The following is a 20,816-nucleotide window of genomic DNA, read 5'->3' as shown; positions in this document are numbered from 1 at the left end:
CAAATAATACACAAGAACTAAACCAGAGAACCTCTGGAAAATCCAACAAGAGAAATATCTGTATAAAACAAGGCTTGGGCTGAGGCTGGGTGCTAACTTACAAACACTGAGCAAGGAACTGAGGAACACACAGGGTTTAAATACTAACAAGGGAATGACCTACAGGTGCAAACAATAATTAGAGCAAGAAAAACAAAAGGTACAAAAAAGGTGCTATGGGGACATCTAGTGACCAAAACCCGAACAGTCTTGGCCAAAACCTGACAGAATCCCCCTCCTAGGAACGGCTCCTGACGTTCCTACCAGCCTTCTCAGGGTGGAGGGTCCTGAACTGACGAATGAGGTCAGGGTCCAGTATGTCCTTGGCAGGAACCCAGGAGCGCTCCTCGGGACCGTAGCCTTCCCAGTCCACCAGATACTGCCAGGACCGCTGCACCCGGCGGGAATCCAGTATCCGGTGGACGGTATAAGCCGACTGGCCACCGATGACACGGGGCGGAGGGGGAGGTCTGCCTGCCGGGATAAGGGGAGAAAAAACAACAGGTTTTAATAAAGAAATGTGAAATGTTGGATTGATCTTAAGGGATCTGGGTAAGTGCAGGCGAAAAGTAACGGGATTGACTCTCCTGGCAATCTTAAAGGGACCGATGAACCTCTGGGACAGCTTGCGAGACTCCACCCGTAGTGGTAAGTTCTTAGTTGAGAGCCATACTCTCTGGCCGGGGTACAGGGTAGGACCGGGACGGCGACGTCTGTTGGCTTGTCGTTGGTACTGCTGAGAGGAACGCAGAAGATTAAGACGTGCCTTCTTCCACGTAAGCCGACAGCGTCTGATGAACCTCGAGGCTGAAGGCACTCTGACTTCTGCCTCCTGGTCCGGGAACAATAGAGGCGCATAGCCAAACTGACACTCATGCGGGGATATACCAGTGGAGGAGGAGCACAAGGTGTTGTGCGCGTACTCGGCCCAAACAATGAAGGATGACCATGTGGACGGGTTGTTGGAAACCATGCATCTGAGGGTGGTTTCCAGCTCCTGATTCATCCTCTCAGTTTGGCCATTGGACTCCGGATGGTACCCTGAAGATAAACTGGCCGTGGCCCCTATGAGTTGGCAGAAGGCCTTCCAAAACCTTGAGGCGAACTGGGGACCTCTGTCGGAAACCATATCTTGCGGAATCCCAAAGACTCGGAACACATGGTTAATCACCAACTCAGCTGTTTCCTTGGCAGAAGGTAATTTGGTCAAGGGAACAAACCTGGCCGCCTTAGAAAACCTGTCGATGATGACTAGGATCGTAGTATTACCATGGGACGGAGGAAGGCCAGTAATAAAGTCCAACGAGATATGGGACCAGGGTCGGTGGGGAATAGATAAAGGGTGAAGGAGTCCTTGAGGGCGGAGGTGAGAAGATTTGCCCTGGCAGCACACGGAACAGGCCTTGACGAAAGTGGCAACGTCTTCTTTTATGGTGGGCCACCAGAACTTACGCTGGATGAACTCCAAGGTGCGACCTACGCCCGGGTGACAGGTGAGGCGAGAGGAGTGCCCCCACAGAAGGACTTGGGACCTTGCTGCCTTGGGAACAAACAACCGATTAGCAGGACCTCCTCCAGGGCCCGGTTCGATGGCTTGAGCTTGTTTCACGGTATCCTCCACTTGCCACGAGATCGGAGCCACGATCTTAGCGGCCGGAAGGACAGTCATGTCAGTATCTTCTCGAATGGCAGGAGAGTAGATTCGTGACAAGGCGTCCGGTTTGAGATTCTTCGACCCGGGTCTATAGGTGAGGATAAACTGAAATCGGCTGAAGAAAAGAGACCATCGAGCTTGTCTGGAGTTCAACCGCTTCGCCTGCTGGATATACTCCAGATTCTTGTGGTCCGTAAGCACTTGAAACGGTTGAGAAGCCCCCTCGAGCCAGTGTCTCCATTCCTTCAATGCCATCTTAACTGCTAGGAGTTCACGATCCCCCACATCGTAATTCCTCTCGGCCGGGGTAAGCCGGTGAGAGAAGAAGGCGCAAGGATGAAGCTTCTTGTCTTCACCCCTCTGAGACAGGACAGCTCCAACCCCAACCTCTGATGCGTCTACCTCCACCACAAAAGGTTCATCCGCCGTTGGTAGTGTCAGGATGGGAGCAGAGAGGATGCGCTGCTTGAGTCCTTGGAAGGCCGTCTCAGCTTCTCTTCCCCACAGAAACCTTGTGTTGCCACCCTTGGTTACAGCTGAGAGAGGGGCTGCCACCGAGCTGAAGTTCTTGATGAACTTGCGGTAAAAGTTGGTGAAGCCCAGGAAACGCTGAACTTCCTTAACGGACTTGGGGGTGGGCCAATCCGCTACCGCCCCTACCTTCTTGGGGTCCATCTGGACTCGACCGGGTTCCACTATAAATCCCAGGAATTGTACTCGAGAGGAATGGAATTCACACTTTTCCGGTTTAACGTACAAATGGCTGTCTAGGAGGCGTTTGAGCACTTGTCTGACATGCTTAGTGTGTTCTTGAAGGGAGCTCGAAAAGATGAGGATGTCATCCAAGTAAACAAACACGAAGATGTTAAGCATATCCCTAAGCACATCGTTTATGAGCGCTTGGAACACAGCCGGAGCGTTGGTCAGGCCGAAGGGCATCACCGAGTATTCGTAGTGACCAGTAGGCGTGTTGAAAGCGGTCTTCCACTCGTCCCCGGGTTTGATCCGCACAAGATGGTATGCGTTCCGCAGGTCAAGCTTAGTGAAGACAACTGCTTCCTGGAGCAGCTCAAAGGCTGTGGCCATAAGGGGTAGCGGGTAGCGGTTACGGACGGTTATGGCATTGAGTCCCCGGTAGTCGATGCAAGGTCGTAATCCACCGTCTTTCTTGGCCACAAAGAAAAACCCTGCTCCCGCCGGCGAGGTAGATGGACGCATGAGGCCTGCTGCCAGAGCGTCCTTGATGTAGGTATCCATAGCAGCTCGTTCGGGAGGAGAAAGGGAAAAGATCCGACCCCTGGGAGGGCAGGTCCCCGGAAACAGGTCGATGGTGCAATCGTAAGGTCTATGGGGTGGTAGTTTGGTGGCCCTCTGTTTGCTAAATACCAGTTTGAGGTCATGGTAACACTCAGGAACTCGGGACAGGTCGATGGATTCTAGAGACTCGGAAGGGGAACTCTGGGAACTCGGGAAGATACAAGTGGCTTGGCACGTAGGACCCCACTGCTTGATAGTGCCCACAGACCAGTCGATGTGAGGGTTATGGCTGTGAAGCCAGGGATAACCAAGGACGAGAGGGAACTCGGAACAGGAGATCAGATGAAAGTTCATCACTTCCTGGTGTTGGGAAACTGAAAGTCGCAAGGGGGTAGTGGCACGAGTAACAAGTCCAGATCCCAAAGGGCTTCTATCCAACGTAGTAACCCTTATGGGGTCACTCAGAGGTTCAGAAGGAACGCCATTCTCTTTCGCCCAGACCCCATCCATGAAGTTACCTGCGGCTCCAGAGTCTACCAAGGCTTGAAGAGAAAACTCGTGGTCGTCCCAGGAAAGGGTAACTGGAATGAGCAGGCGGGAGTTGGATGGATGGGAGGAGGTTATGTTTCCCGTTACAGTCCTCCCAGGCCTGCACGGGAGAGTGCGTTTCCCTGGAGCCCGGGACACGTGGAGCGAAAATGGCCCGGTTTGCCGCAATATAGACAGCATCGCTCCCTCATCCGGCGGTCTCTCTCAGCCTGGGAGATGCGTCCAACCTGCATGGGTTCTGGTGGAGCCAGCGAGGATAAAGGTGGAGACTCGGAGCTGGAACCGATAGGAGCTAGGGTGAGCGGTCTACGGTTGAGTTCTCTCTCAGACGCTGGTCTATGCGTGAAGCCAACTTGATAAGGGACTCGAGGTTGTCCGGTGGTTCCCGAGTGGCCAGTTCATCTTGGATGGTGTCAGAAAGACCCTTCAAAAAACACACTGTGAGCGCCTCGTCGTTCCAGCCACTTGCTGCTGCCACAGTGCGGAACTGGATGGCATAGTCCGTCACGCTGCGCCGACCTTGGCGGAGAGTCAGGAGCTGTTTGGCTGAGTCAGGGCCGTTGGTAGGACCTTGAAACACTCGCTTGAATTCTTCAGCAAAGGTAGAGTAGCTGGCACAGCAGGGACTTTGGGCATCCCACACAGCAGTAGCCCAGGGTAGGGCTTTTTCCGACAGCAGGGTGATGATATATGCTATCTTGGACCGGTCGGTGGGAAACGACGATGGTTGCAGCTCAAAGGAGAGAGAACATTGGGTGAAAAACCCCTTACAAACACTCGGATCCCCTGAGAACCGTTGGGGAGGCAGCAGACGAGGTTCAGCCAGGGGGTTAACTGCCAGGGGCACTTGAATCGGATGAACTGGAGCAGAAGCGGTTGCCGGGGAAAGTCGATCCGAAATCTGCTTTATGGAAGTCAGCATCTCTGACAGAAGTTGAGAATGTCTAGCCATTAAGGCCTCTTGCTGAACCAGAGCAGCTTCGTGGCGTTGGACAGTCCCCTCGTGGTGGGACAGCATGGGAAAAAAATCCTGGGTACTGGCTGCCTCTGGGTTCATTATAATGGCTCAGTGTTTCTGTCAGGACCCGGTGCGAGAAACAGTCACTAATAATCGTCAGAACCCAGAAGATGAGGCAGACACAGCAGTACTAGAGATGGTGGTTTAATTAAAGAACCAAAATCTTCAGGCAAAGAAACTAAATCCACAATGTCCAAAAATAAAGCCAAGAGGCACAAAATGGAAATCCTCCAAAATACAAAAGAAACTCCACAAAGTGGTAAAAAACAGCAGGGAAAAACAAACCTCAAAAGACTACTCAAATAATACACAAGAACTAAACCAGAGAACCTCTGGAAAATCCAACAAGAGAAATATCTGTATAAAACAAGGCTTGGGCTGAGGCTGGGTGCTAACTTACAAACACTGAGCAAGGAACTGAGGAACACACAGGGTTTAAATACTAACAAGGGAATGACCTACAGGTGCAAACAATAATTAGAGCAAGAAAAACAAAAGGTACAAAAAAGGTGCTATGGGGACATCTAGTGACCAAAACCCGAACAGTCTTGGCCAAAACCTGACACTGAGTCCCTGACTTTTCAGTCACTCTTATGACAAGCAGCACAGAACTCACTACACTTTAATCGTCACCACCATTTTGTTTGTCTTTGTGTTGAAACATTACGTTCAACATTTTTTTTATTCTATTAGATTTACAGTGTAAGAGTGTCACTTCATTTTGAATTATTAAACGAGACGTCCCACCTGAATCACTGGCATCAGAATATACAAAGCCTACTGTATATGCTTTGGGCATTCATATTTTGACTTGTGGCTATTGACACTAATGATATGTCAGGCTATAGTCACCTAACTAGAATATAGTTCTAGACCAACTAGACATCTATATTCAGTGTTGGGGAGTAGTGACCTACATGTAGTGCAACTAGTAATTTAACCACATTTTACAGAAGCTTGTTTGTGTTTTCAGTAGTTAATAACTTTTTTGCCATGTAGTGGTGTAGCTAATCACTGGAAACATACACTACTTTTAAAAAAAATATATGGTTGTTGGCAATAATTCCCTTTATTTTTCAGCAGCAGATCTGCCTAATTCTAACTTGAAACATAGTTGTTGTGTTTAATAGGCAAAATTACACATTCTGTTAACGTCTGACTCCAGTGATCTGTTCTTGCAATTTCAGATTCAGTAACTTTAGTTAAGTAAAGTATATTTTTCTTAAGGGTAGATTTAGTGTAGTTTAACTTCTTCCCGTGTGCAGTATTTGGTAGCTTGGTAAACTATATATTCAGAGTAGATTCCCAAACACTGTCTATATTGTATATCTAGACCAACTTGGTAGACACCTAACTAGAATATACAGTAGATCTATCTAGACCAATGGTCTATTTCAAAGTAATCACAAACAAAATGTTCAATGAAAATATGCATGTTTATTTTGGATGGGAAGAGGAGAGGGGAGCTGATGGGTTTGGAGGATAGGTGAGGAGAGCATAGGAGAGGGTAGGAGGTTTCACACCTGCTGGAGGGGGGTCCCCCTACTGGGCCTAAGGATGAAGAGGAGGGGGGTACAACGACCCATTGAGAGCTGCAACAAAATAAAAACAGGACATAGGTTAGGTTAATCCTAGGATCAAAGGTGAGGGGTTCAAGTCCATTGTTAGTTTATTGATTATGTGTTGGGTTAGGGCTATAAAATGTTCTACTCCTGACCTTAATGCTACATAGCAACTGTCCCTTTAGGATTTCATCTCTCTTTCATTCTCAACCATCCTACTCACCAGCCTCTGTCTCTCATTCACCAACGCCTCTCGCTCCTCCTTCTTCCTCTCCAACTCCTTCTTCATCCACTCCTTGTCTGCGATGTCCTTTTCTCTCTTCTCTATCTCTCCGTTCTTTATGTCCAGGAGTTTGGCTTGATTTGCCAGAGTCCTCCTCTCTCCATCTCTTCAACATTGACTCCTGGCCCAGTCTATTCATTTTCATCCTCTCCCTCTCCAGCCGCACTCCGTTTCCTTCCACCTACTCTCTCTCCTTCATCAGCCTCTCCTTCTCCTTCTCCATCTTCCTTGTCTTTCCCTCTGTCAACTCTTTCTCCAGCTGCGCTTCAACCAATTGCGCTTCAACCAGCCAATTATAATTGGCTCATTCATCCCCCTCCTCTCCCCTGTAACTATTCCCCAGGTCGTTGCTGCAAATGAGAACGTGTTCTCAGTCAACTTACCTGGTAAAATAATGGTAAAATAAAATAAAAATAAAAAAACCTCTCCACTTCCTCTCCCTTCACCTCCACCTCCTCCACCTTCACCTTCACATCCTCTGCCCAGTTCTGAACATTCTCCTTCTCCTCCCTGACAGCCATCCTCTCTTCCATCAGCCACTTGCTTTTCAGAACAATCTGCCGCCTCTCTCTTCTCAGAATCTTCTCTTCTCTCCCTGCAGTCTTCTCCATCTTCTCCACTTGCATCTCCCTCTTCTCCACCTCCCTCCTTGCCACCTCGACCTCTTTTCTCACCTCCGCCACCTCCTTCCTATCCTCCGCCATCTCCTTCCTCTCCTACGCCACCTCCTTCCTCTGCTCCGCCACCTCCTTCCTCTACTCCGTTACCTCCTCCTTCTCCTCCACCACCTCCTTCCTCTCCTCCGCTACCTCCCTCCTTTCCACCATCACCTGCTCCTCCCTCTTCTCCACCTCCACCTCCTTTCGCTCCACCTGCTCCTCCCTCTTCTCCATTACCTCCTCTTAAACTCCTCCTCCATCCTCCTTAACTCCTCCTCCTTCTTCTGGTTGGACTCCGACCTTTTCTTATCCTCCTCCATGGCTTTGAGCTGAAGGATAGTCTGTAAGAATGATACTCCGTAAGTCAGTAAGAGAGTACATGTTAATTTTACAGCCTATTTCAGCCCAACAGTCAGTCATGATGACCCACTCAGACCTGGGTTCAAATACTATATGAAATCTTTCAAATACTTTGAGCGTTGCTCTATACTGCTTGGAGTGCCAGATGGGTGGGGTTTACCGTTTTGGGCCTATTCTATTGGTCCATTGAGGAAAGCTCAATCGAGCACAAGGTCCTGAACCCAGGTCTGAACCCACTACAACTAACAACCCATAGAATAAGAATAAATCGAACCCATATAATAAACCAATAGAATGAAGTGTAGTGTGATAGAATATAGAATTATAATTAATTATTGTAATTATATAGGTTGTTAGTTGTAGTGGGATAGAATTAGAATGAATAGAACCCATAGAATGAATCATTCTAATTCTATGGGTTGATAGTTGTAGTAAGACAGAATTCAGAATTAGAATGAATAGAACCTGTAGAATGAATCATTCTTATTCTATCTATCTAAATAGAAATAGAATAGGCTAAATACTATGTTGAATATTTCGCAGGTGTTTGCAGCTAGTAGCAGATAGTGTTGGTAGCAGTCCAAATATAAATGGAATCTGATTTGTGCCTGGATGGCGTAACATTGGAATTTTTATACCATCCGTTGCCATGGTAAATGGGCATGTCGTAGAGGTAAATCAGGATAGATGTATCTCTGTGATGTCATCACAGTTCTGGAATTGCAAATATCTGTCACGGCCGTGAAAAGAAGAGGACCGGCGTGGTGAGTGTACATACTTTTAATAGTAGATGTCGCCAACAAAACAATAAACAATACAAAAACAAACCGTGAAGCTTAAGGCTATGTGCCATCAAATAAAGTTAACTTCCCACAAAAACAGGTGGAAAAAAGTATGGCTACCTAAGTATGGTTCTCAATCAGAGACAACGATAGACAGCTGCCTCTGATTGAGAACCACACCAGGCCAAACACAAAGAAATAGAAAACATAGAACATAGAATACCCACCCCAACTCACGCCGTGACCAAACCAAAATAGAGACATAAAAAGGATCTCTAAGGTCAGGGCGTGACAATATCAACATTCTAGATTATATAATAATGATATCAACATCTGTGGCATCTACAATGATAGTAAGCCCAGTAATGAATAAGAAATAATAATACAAATGTAAAATTAAAAACACAGAACAAACAAACAAAGAATAGAGGCAAATCGTGAAAAATCAAGACAGTTCAAATCAGCTTTCTCTCCCCCAATCCTAACCTTAAACATTAGTTGGGAAAATGCTAAACTGACCCAAGATCAGCATCTAGGGGCAACTTCACCCTATACCCTCAAGATGTTGTAGGCTAGCATGTGAGCTAGCATAGCACAATTCAACAGTCTGACTTTGCCTTGATGTACTGGGTCGCCTTTGAACATTACTTTCATTTCTATCATCATGCCGCCCCACAACCCTCTCAATGTATTCAACTTGCACAGACAATCACGTGCATGCAGATACACAAATGGATCACATACAAACACACATAAACACATGCATCACACATGCACAGACAAATGCATCACACACACACACAGACACACATTTTACACGTGGCTTGGCTGCCGGCCAATCCAACTTTTAACGTGCTCACTAGGCAACAATAACAGTACTCGCTTATCTCTCTCCTCCCTCTCTCCCTCTCCTCTGATCTCTCTCCTCTCTTTCTCTCTCAATCTCTTTCCTATCTCCTCTTTCTCTTTCATCTTCCCGCTCTCCTCTCCTCATTCTCCTCTCCAAGGCATCTAACCATGGTAGTTGGAGTTCGTGGGGTCCGTGGGGGGCATGTTCGAGGATGTGTGGTGGAGGGGTGCAGTTCGCCCAGCGTCTATGTAACAACCCGCCGCCCCGAAACAATGGGCGCTACTGCACCGGCAAGAGAGCCATCTACAGGTCCTGCAGTGCCACCCCGTGCCCCTCGCCCAGTGAGTGTAGTACTGCAGATTGACTAGCTGACGTGTGTGATCACATAGTTGTATAGACACGCATAAGCACACATTAGTATACATTTGCTCAGGCAAATACACAGGCTTACAATAGACCAATGAATGGTAAATATTTTTGACTCTCTCTCTCACACACACACACAGTCTGAAATTCTAATGTTCCCACTCTAACATGTGGTGGAACTTTCCTCCTCTAGGTAAGAGTTTCCGCCAGGAGCAGTGTGAGGTGCGGAACGGCCCCCAGACAGACCCTAAGGGGATGAAGACCTTTGTGGAGTGGGTACCCAAGTTCGCAGGAGTGCTCCCCAAAGACGTGTGCAAGCTGACATGCCGGGCCAAGGGCACAGGCTACTATGTGGTGTTCTCGCAGAGGGTGAGTGAATAAGAGAAGGGCACCGGGGAGTGAAAGAGTGTGAGTGAGGGTACAGTACTTTGGAGTGCTGTCTTCCACTACCACTAGTCCACTACCTATGTTAGCAAGACTTGTAGTGTCCATTCTGCTAGTATGATAATGATGATGGTATTGATATAGCCATGATAATGATATATACATACAGTGCCTTCAGAAAGTATTCACGTCCCTTGACTTTTCCCACATTTTGTTGTGTAACAAAGTGGGATTGAAATTGACTTAATTGTCATTTTTGGTCAATAATCTACACAAAATAGTCTGTAATGTCAAAGTGGAAGAAAAATGTATATATACATGTATAAATGTATGTATAAAATATAACAATAAAAAAAACACTAATAAAGCTTGATTAGATAAGTAATCACCACCTTGAGACAAAACATGTTAGAAACACCTTTGGCAGCGATTACAGCTGAGGCTTTTTGGGTAAGTCTCTAAAAGCTTTGCACACCTGAATTGTACAACATTTGCCAATTTTTCTTATTCTTCAAGCTCTGTCAAAACTGTAACAAGGCCACACAGGAACATTCAATGTCGTCTTGGAAAGCAACTCCAGTGTAGATTTGGCCTTGTGTTTTAGGTTATTGTCCTGCTCAGTTGTGAATTCGTCTCCTAGTGTCTGTCGTAAAGAAGACTGAACCAGGTTTTCCTCTAGGATTTCGCCTGTGCTTAGCTGTATTCCGTTTCTTTTTAAATTAAAAACTCCCTAGTCCTTGCCGATGACAAGCACACCCATAACATGATGCAGCCACCACCATGCTTGAAAATATGAAGAGTGGTACTAAGTGATGTGTTGTGTTGGTTTACCCCATACATAACGCTTTGTATTCAGGACAAAAAGTAAAGCCACATTTTTGTTGTAGTATTACTTAAGTGCCTTGTTGCAAACAGGATACATGTTTTGGAATATGTTTTATTCAGTACATGCTTGGTGTATATGCATGGTGAAATCCTTCCTCTCCGGCAACTGAGTTGTGAAGGACGCCTGTATCTTTGTAGTGACTGGGTGTATTGATACACCATCCAAAGTGTAATTAATAACTTCACCATGCTCAAAAGGCTATTCCACATCTGCTTTTTTCCCCCACATCTATCAATCGGTGCCCTTCTTTTGCTTGAAATTCATTACTCGATTGTGGGACCTTAACAGATAATTGTATGTGTGGGGTACAGTGATGGGGTAGTCATTCAAAAGTCATATTAACCACTATTATTGAACACAGAATGAGTCCATGCAACTCATGTTTTAAGCAATTTTTTACTCCTGAACTTATTTCGGCTTGCCATAACAAAGTGGTTGAATATTTATCTTTTAATTGTTTTAATTTCAAAAATGTTCTAAAAACAAAATTCCACTTTGACATTATGGGGTATTGTGTGTGATCAGGCTGTAACACAAGAAAAAATGTAAAAAGTCAAGGGGTGTGAATACTTTCTGAAGGCACTGTACATGATAATATACCTATGATGATGATGATGATGAAGATGATAGATTTATTTTATGTACCGCTACTCATGCAGAATCTCAAAGTCGCTTTAAAAGGGAGATGGTCTTCAGATAAATAACGATGCAGTTCAGTAAAGTAGAGTTGAGTGCAGGTGGCGTCGATAGTTCATCATACAGCCAGCGAGAGAAAAATAACAGTCAGACTGTCAGGCTCTTCATCAGGCACCTCTATCATTGAAGTTCACAGCTACTCCTCCTTTGTAGGTAGACACCAAATCTGTAGCACCCATCTGGGTAATGCTTCGGCAGCTATAAGCGCCTGTGAGACCACCACACCTCGGCAGTAATCAGCAGCAATCTCCTACGAGGCTAGCCTCTATGATGATGAAGACTACAACAACAACAAATATGATATCTCCTTCTCCAGGTGGTGGACGGGACAGAATGTCGGCCGTACAGCAGCTCAGTGTGTGTGAAGGGCAAGTGTGTGCGTACCGGCTGTGACGGCATCATCGGCTCCAAGCTGCAGTTTGACAAGTGTGGCATCTGTGGAGGGGACAGCACTGGCTGCATCAGAGTGATAGGCAACTTCACCAAGAAGAGGTAAGGGAACCCACATACACACACTGAAATTGAAAAAACATTTGGTGTTTACATGTGTATTTGTCCGATGCACAGCACCAAGAAAAGACAAATCAAAACTGAGATTTTTCACATCAAAGTTAAAAAATGGCCTTTACTTAATTATTCAAAATTCTAGATATTTGGTTGGAGACAATGATTCTTGTTAATTGTGTAATGTCTCTCACCTGTAGTAAGTTGCAGGTGCATATAGGTAAAAATAGCCGTTCAAACATTTTGAAAAATAAAAACATTCTGCTCCGTTGCACTCAATTGGAAAGTCAAAGGGTGCGAGTAAACTGTATTTTAATACATCTGTACATCTTGAGTACATTTGAAGGAATGGTCTATAGATTGTCTTCCTCTCCAGCTTTCATTCGACACATTGACGCATTCTTCTTAAAGATATCAATTTCTCACACTCACTCTTTCACTCCCTCTCACATCCACCCTTCTCCCTCATCTCTCTATACAGCGGCATGAAAAAGTATGAACCCTTTGGAAATACCTGGATTTCTGTATAAATTGGTCATAAAATTTGATCTGATCTTCATCTAGGTCACAACAATAGACAAACACAGTCTGCTTCAACTAATAACACACAAACAAATATGGTTTCATGTCTTTATTGAACACATCGTGTAAACATTCACAGTGCAGGGTAGAAAAAGTATGTGAACCCTTGGATTTAATAACTGGTTGACCCTTCTTTGGCAGTAATAACCTCAACCAAACGTTTTCTGTAGTTGGGGATCAGACCTGCACAACGTTCAGGAGGAATTTTATAACATTCCTCTGTACAAAACTGTTCCAGTTCAGCAATTTTCTTGGGATGTCTGGTATGAACTGTTCTCTTGAGGTCATGCCACAGCATCTCAATCGGGTTGAGGTCAGGACTCTGACTGGGCCACACTATTTTCTTCTGTTGAACCCATTCGGTTGTTGATTTATTTCTGTGTTTTGGGTCGTTGTCCTGTTGCAACTTCTGTTGAGCTTCAATTGGCGGACAGATAGCCTAACATTCTCCTGCAAAATGTCTTGATAAACTTTGGAATTCATTTTTCCATTGATGATAGCAAGCTGTCCAGGCACTGAGGCGGCAAAGCAGCCCCAAACCATGATGCTCGCTCCACCATACTTTACAGCTGGGATGAGGTTTTGATGTTGGTGTGCTGTGCCTTTTTTCTCCACACATAGTGTTGTGTGTTCCTTCCAAACAACTCAACTGTAGTTTCATCTGCACACAGAATATTTTGCCAGTAGCGCTGTGGAACATCCAGGTGCACATTTTGCAAACTTCAGCTGAACTTTCTCCATTTATAGACAATTTGACTTACCGTAGACTAATGAACATCAAGGCTTTTAGAGATACTTTCGTAACCCTTTCCAGCTTTATGCAAGTCAACAATTGTCACGATCGTTGTTGGAAGCATACACGGACCAAAGCGCAGCGTGATCTGGGTTCCACATGTTTATTGACGTGGAACTTTGAACAAGACAAAATAAAGAAACAACGAAACGTGATGTAAATGAAGTGCTCAAAGGCAACAACACAAAAACAAGATCCCACAAAACACAGTGGGGAAATGGCTGCCTAAATATGATCCCCAATCAGAGACAACGATAAACAGCTGCCTCTGATTGGGAACCATACCAGGCCAACATAGAACTAAACAACCTAGATAGGAACAACCCCGACCTAACCAAAATAGAGAATATAAAGGCTCTCTATGGTCAGGGCGTGACAACAATTCTTAATCTGAGGTCTTCTGAGATCTCTTTTGTTCGAGGCATGGTTCACATCAGGCAATGCTTCTTGTGAATAGCAAACTCAAATTTTGTGAGTGTTTTTTATAGGGCAAGGCAGCTCTAACCAACATCTCCAATCTCGTTTCATTGATTGGACTCCAGGTTAGCTGACTCCTGACTCCAATTAGCTTTTGGAGAAGCATAGGGGTTCACATACTTTTTCCAACCTACACTGTGAATGTTTAAATGATGTATACAATATAGACAAGAAAAATACAATAATTTGTGAGGTATTAGTTTAAGCACACTATGTTTGTCTATTGTTGGGACGATCAGATATTGTTGGGAAGATCAGATCAAATTTGATGACCAATTTATGCATAAATCCAGGTAATTCCAAAGGATTCTCATACTTTTTCTTTTCACTGTACGTCATGAGTTTGTAATTCTAAATCACACCTTCTAATGGTGAAGATAGACATACACTATATATACACCCCTTCAAATGAGTGAATTCTGCTATTTCAACCACACCTGTTGTTGACAAGTTTATAAAATTGAGCACACAGCTATGCAATCTCCATAGACAAACATTGGCAGTAGAATGGTCATACTGAAGAGTTCAGTGACTTTCAACATGGCACCATCATAGGATGCCACCTTTCATGCCACCAAGTCAATTTGTAAAATTCTCTCCTATAAACACTCTCCTGTAACTGCTTTCTCCCCTCTCTCCCTCCCCCATGCAGTAAGGGCTACACAGACGTTGTGAAGATCCCAGAGGGCTCCACCCACATCAAGGTCCGCCAGCACAAGCCCAAGGATCAGCCCCAGTACACAGCCTACCTGGCACTGCGTCGTCCCGGTGGCGACTACCTCCTCAACGGCAAGTTCATGATCTCTACCTCAGAGACAGTCATCCCCCTCAACGGCTCGGTGCTCAACTACAGTGGCTGGAGCCAGCGGGATGAGTGGCTACACAGCATGGGCCCTGGGGCCCTCAGAGAGGCCCTTACAGTTCAGATTCTGGCCACGGACTCCAAGAGGCCCCTGGATATCCGCTACAGCTTCTTCATGCCCCGTCGGGTTTTGGCTCCACCACCGCCACCTCCCCCGCACACCTCCACAACCACATCCACCACCACTACTAGAACCATCTCTACAAGATCAAGCAGTAGAACCACATCGGCCCCGTTTTCAGCCATGGCCCTCTCTACAGCCCCAGGGGTGTCAACGGCGGCCTCTGGGCCCCAGTGGGTGACTGGCCCCTGGATGATCTGCTCCAGGACTTGTGACACGGGCTGGCAGAGCCGCACGGTGCAGTGCAAGGACCCGCTGGCCAAGCTGGCCAAGGGTTGCCCTCTGGGCGACCGCCCCTCCGCCTTCAAACAATGCCTAGTGAAAAAGTGTTGAAAGGACCAGAAACTAGACTCCCCTGAAAGTAGGGGGTACACACAGACAGAGACACTGGTTATTGACAGTCAACCCCTCCTCTTCCTTATCCCCCAACCTACTATTCCAGGCCCTGCTTGGCACAGCTACAGACATACGGCGGATACATGTGGACACTTCCGAATAGTGCAGCCGCCCAATCAACAACCACCCACTTGCCAAATCCCTCCTCTATCTGAAGGTTTCGTTTGTATTCCTCTGTTAATGACACATTTTGTTTGCTTTTCTGAATGTTCTTGCTACTGTGGGTTTTTCATGATTGTCCGCTTTGTCTTGTGACTGCACACCGCTGGACCATGGGCCTCCGTACTAGTCTGTTGCGTGGTACTTTTTCTCCACTTCCCTTCGGGGTCCCCGTTTTCTTCTTGCTCCTCCCACGGCCGATTCTCCACATACGATTGGTCTATCCAACTTCCTGTTTGGATTGCAGACCAGGAAGTAGGCTGGGGGCACAAGCAAGAGCAACCAATCCGTACTGTAACCAGTCCAGAAATGGGGTTGAACCGCACTGCAAACATCCCAGGTCTGCAAATGGACATAAAGTGATGGAGTGAGGTCTATCCAACTTCCTGTTTGGATTGCAGACCAGGAAGTAGGCTGGGGGCACAACTAAGATCAACCAATCCGTACTGTAACCAGTCCAGAAATGAGGTTGAACCGCACTGCAAACATCCCAGGTCAGAAAATGGACATACAGTGATGGAGTGAGTTGGGGCAGAGTTGTGCCCAACAGCTAGTGCTGAGCGATTAACTTAAATTGTGTTTTTATTTTGTTTTTTAAACAACTAATTGACAGACTTCGTTTCAATTATTTGAATTCCATTTAGTTATGTTTTTGTCTGTGAACTCAATGCGCACATTGTGCAGTTTCTCTAGAAATAAATCAACTGAATCCCGAACTGTGCGATGTAGTTGTAGGGAGTTGTAGTTTCCAACAGGCCAATATAAAAAATAATTTAGTGCAGAAAACATGCAGCTAGTTAACTACAATGATCATAATCGATTGCGTGCGTACTTGTCCGGTCTGTGTCTTTCTTTTATGCCTGCTACATTAGGTTAGTACAGAAGAATGCGCGATCGAGAGGGATAGAGAGCAGTTACTTTGCGAAGTATCTCTACCTGAAAATGCATAATCTAAGTGGTTGATAGTTGGTAATCAGCAGCCTATTTTACTTTTAAGAACTACTAAAATACTGATTTGGCAGTATTTAAAATCATCAAATTAAACAAATGTAATATACACACCTGAAATATTTTATTAAAGTAAAGTAATGTAAATAAATGTTGTTACAGCATTCAACCCACATAATGCATAGTGCATTTAATAATTTTTAAAAATATTGATATTTTAATAATCAAACCAAAACCGAACCGACCTCAAAAAGCACTAATCGCTCAGCACTACCAACTGCCAATGCCCAGTGACACCTATAGAGTGACTCTGGGTCAAAAGACCATGGTGACCCTTCAACGCTGACCTTTGTGGAGGTTAAAGGTTGTAATTTTATGGGATTACATAATGTGTGGGGCTAAGCTTGACGTGTGTGTGTGTGTGTGTGTGTGTGTGTGTGTGTGTGTGTGTGTGTGTGTGTGTGTGTGTGTGTGTGTGTGTGTGTGTGTGTGTGTGTGTGTGTGTGTGTGTGTGTGTGTGTGTATTGTGAACATACAATTGTGAACATATAGTGTTTTTGTCATACTCAGTGTCCTAAACTATTTTAATGGACTTTAACCCTCAGTTCCATTTGTATCACTATGCGGGTGCTAGAGGGTCGCTACCATTTTGTCACTGTGTTTCTTTGGCTCTCCATGTCTGTCTGTGTCTGTTTGTCTGATTAGGAAAAAAGCAATTATTGCTAGTATGACAATGTGTGCACTGGATACTCGCAAATACAGCAAGAGGGAAACTAACCCAGTCATACCTGACCAAATACACTTCTACAGCTCGCTCGCTCTTTCTCTCTCTATCTCTCTCACACTCGCTCACCCTCCCGCCCTCTCCATCTCTCATTCAACATATTGACACATTCTTGTTTAAGCTATCCATTTCTCACACTAAGTCTTTCACTCACTCTCACATCCACTACCATCCATTCTCCGTCAGTCCCTCTATCCCTCATGAGCTTGTAATGCTAAACCACACACCTTTTCAAGGGTGATGATAGACATGCATTATACTGGATACATATGGGCTCTTGCCACATAGACACAACTCACTATTTCTCATTTCTCATACACAGGCACAGACACACATTCACATAAAGAATACACAACACCCCCAAATTACTTAATTACAATTTTACTGTATTAGTCTCACATTAACGCATAATACACACATTTGTATACACACCTTTTAACTCACACACTACAATACACATTTAGATAGAAACACCAATATCACACATGTACAGAAAATTAAACCACACGCATACATACAAACACACACATACTGTATATGTATTACTGTTTGACTCTTCCCATGGGAAAAGACCCTTTCGTTGAACGACAGAAACACAGCACTGAACTTGTAATTTATTGTTTGTACAACTGGTATGTGAAAAAAAAAACGTGATGAATTTATTTATTATAATGGCAATGTTGTATCATATTTACTATTTAACTAAGAATATGACTGTGCAGAATAATTCATTTTTAAGAAAAGTGTGTTTTCTCGTCATCTACATGAATATATGTACATTAAATGTATATATTTAAAAGCTCTGTCTGTTTCATTCATTTATAGGACGTGTTCAGAACTTTTTTTTTTTTTTACTAGGAAAGACCCTTGGGGTACGAAACCTCTTTTGAAAGGGCGACTTGAATTAAAGTAGCAAAGTATCCTCTCTCTCTCTCTCTCTCTCTCTCTCTCTCTCTCCCTCTCATTCAGCCTTTTTACATTACATACAAGAGGATAAAGCCTTGTTGCCAGGTCTTGTTAGATTGTGGCCTGTGGTCTTGAAACCATGCATACAGCTGTTACAGTGAAAGTTGTGCCCCATGACAATGTGATCAGAACTACTCCTGTTGGCGCATGCGACAATGCACTCAGGTCAAATGGAACGTACGGTAATCAGTCCATTCAGGAATTGATTTTGAAATCGTCAATGACAACGAATGGCATTTTTCATTTTGTGAATTGGAATTTTGAGCACGATGGAGACGGACGGCCAGACTACACCGATCTACAACAGTATAACAGCGACAGTATAACAGCTAGGAGAGAAGAACTCAAAGACCATTTCCACTCTTTGTGAAGAAGAGAGAAAACAACTGATAGGTGATGAAAGTATAACCATTATAATTCACAGCATAAGTCACAGTTAAGAAAGGCAACATAAAAACCTAGTTGGCTTTTGTTTAGTGTCACTGTAACGGCTTTCGTCTTCCTCCTCTGATGAGGAGTAGTAGGAAGGATCGGAAGACCAAAATGCAGCGTGGTACGTATCCATAATGACTTTTAATGAGAATGAATACGACAAAATACAAACTAACAAAGTGAAACAAAGTGAAACAAAATGAAAACCGAAACAGTCCCGTAACGTGAAACACACAAACACTAAACAGGAAATAACCACCCACAAACCCCAGGTGGAAAAAGGCTACCTAAGTATGATTCTCAATCAGAGACAACTAACGACACCTGCCTCTGATTGAGAATCATACCAGGCCAAACGGAGAAAAAAAACATAGACAAACGAACATAGATAACCCACCCAACTCACGCCCTGACCACACTAAAACAAAGAAACAACAAAAGAACTAGGGTCAGAACGTGACAGTCACCCTCACCTCATGGAGTTCAGGGGAGACCATACCCTTGCTCTTCCCTTCTCATTATTCAATGGCTGTGCCTCATATACCTGCCTTTACTAAGGTGTTGTCTTTAACTTGTTCACTACGCGATTGATGATGATTACGATGATGATAGATCATTGTACCACAATCCCAGGTCAGATGAGAGTAGAAGTGTGTGCGTGTGCAGTGCTGGCATGCGTGCGTGCATTTCCCCTGTTGCTATTAAGAAGACATCAAAAGGGCACAGGGACTACTGTATGAACTACTCCATGATGAGTAGCGGCGGATGGAGTTTGATATGCAAATGTGCAAACGTCAGATTTGACTCACACACACACCACTACACACACACACTCTAGAATGTAGTGACATTCGTTCCTTTTTATAGCCAATGGGGATGTAGTGTACTTAACCTTCACGGCCTCATATAAATTAAAATGTGTGCTAAATGTTGTGTAGTAGACTCCGTCTCTCCGTATGACGTGTCCACTAAGATAGCGTAATAACTGCTACTCCCTTAAGAAACTGATATGTGTTCAAGAATCAAGGTGTAGCTGCATATGCTATTATATAATAGCCCTAACTCCCTTTACAGAGGCAGTATGGGGTTCAGTGATCGCTCATTTAAAAGTTGAAAAATGGATGTAGAAATCCCAGATTGTCCCTTTAAGGCAGGGGTGTCAAACATACGGCCCGCGGGCCGGAACCGGCCCCCAAGGAGGTTCGATCAGGCCCGCAGGATAATTTGAAAGTGGAAAAAATGCATAAAAGACATGGAATTAATATTTTTAATTCGCTGCAATTCATGGATTATCCGCTAAGGGGCGCACTCTTTCCATCAGAGTAGAAGACAAGCTGCATCACTGAGACAGACTGAAAACAGCAGACGGTATCAATGCGCCATCTGCTGCTTGTTACGACGTTGTTAATACCTTGGTCTCTACCTCTCCGCTACACCCTCATTAGCCAAAATGTCGTTATCCAAACGGAGAAAAGTAGATAAGGAGTGTAGAATTTTCAAAGAAAAATGGACCACGTCCTATTTATTTACAGAGATGCACGGAAAACCTTCGTGCTTGGTGTGTTTGCAACAAGTTTCGGTATTGAAGGAATATAATATTCGACGCCACTACGAGACTCATCACAGCGAAAAATATGACGGCTTGCAAGGACAACTGAGAAGAGATAAGATTAACGAATTGCTGGCGGGTCTGAGGAAACAGCAGTCAACTTTCATCCAGAGCCGAGAAGTCAGTGAAGCAGCGGTAAAAGCCAGCTACCTAATTGCTAGCGAAATAGCATTAGCATCGAAGCCGTATTCCGACGGTGACTTTGTTAAACGATGCATAATGAAGGCGGCTGAACTTGTATGTGCCGAGAAGCGACAAGCTTTTGCCAATATTAGCCTGACGAGGAATACTATAGCAGAGAGGATTTCGGAACTATCGGCAGATTTGTATTGTATGTGTATGTATGTTTCATGTATGAAGTTTACAGATTTACAGGACAGGCGAACACTTTCTTCATTACACATTTAAAATCACTCTCCTTAGTTTGTAAGGTGTACGCAGGGATTACATTTAGATTTTATATGCGTATGTGTAAGTGGTTTAAAAATTCCTTTCTTTAAAAGTCTCATTTAATCTTAAAGTGCATTACTATATTTTTCAGTACCAATTAAAGTTTTGTGCCTTTGTACAATCAGTGGGATCAGTTGCAATGCATATTTGTGAATGATAAAAGTAAATTGCACATTTGTCTAAGGAAATATGAGGTGTTTCATGAAATGTTTTGTAAAAGGATAGTTCATTAAATTTCAATATTTTCCTAATGTTCTTGTGCTTCTTTACACCAAAACAAAGGAAAGACATGATATTTTGGTTATTTATAGCAGAGTATGGTATAATTTTAATGGTCCGGCCCACTTGACATCTCCCTAGGCCGTATGTGGCCCACGATGCGAAATGA

General features: G+C 44.5%; 2 protein-coding genes across 2 annotated transcripts in view; one reads left to right on the top strand and one right to left on the bottom strand.

Annotated features, from left to right (window-relative positions):
• Positions 1-20,816, bottom strand: part of LOC139532104 (putative nuclease HARBI1) — a 203,731-nt gene that overhangs the window by 8,974 nt on the left and 173,941 nt on the right. The window lies entirely within an intron of this gene.
• LOC139532931 (A disintegrin and metalloproteinase with thrombospondin motifs 5-like) lies at positions 8,031-17,764 on the top strand. Its single transcript, XM_071331087.1, has 5 exons — positions 8,031-8,054; positions 9,171-9,354; positions 9,573-9,748; positions 11,662-11,837; positions 14,354-17,764. Exons 1-5 carry the CDS (start codon positions 8,031-8,033, stop codon positions 15,015-15,017), a joined length of 1,224 nt encoding a protein of 407 aa, XP_071187188.1. The 3' UTR covers positions 15,018-17,764.

Source organism: Salvelinus alpinus, chromosome 10 (genome assembly GCF_045679555.1).
Source record: "Salvelinus alpinus chromosome 10, SLU_Salpinus.1, whole genome shotgun sequence".
NCBI lineage: Eukaryota > Metazoa > Chordata > Actinopteri > Salmoniformes > Salmonidae > Salvelinus > Salvelinus alpinus.
Note: the sequence above shows the minus strand (reverse complement) of the source record. Positions and strands in the feature narration are given on the sequence as shown.

Bases quoted from the DNA above. Each gene is read 5' to 3' on its own strand.
- LOC139532931 (XM_071331087.1), top strand. From the start codon at position 8,031: ATGGTAAATGGGCATGTCGTAGAG. The intron at 8,055-9,170 runs GTAAATCAGGAT...CTCCTCTCCAAG, and splicing joins TAAATGGGCATGTCGTAGAG to GCATCTAACCATGGTAGTTG. The intron at 9,355-9,572 runs GTGAGTGTAGTA...TTCCTCCTCTAG, and splicing joins CACCCCGTGCCCCTCGCCCA to GTAAGAGTTTCCGCCAGGAG.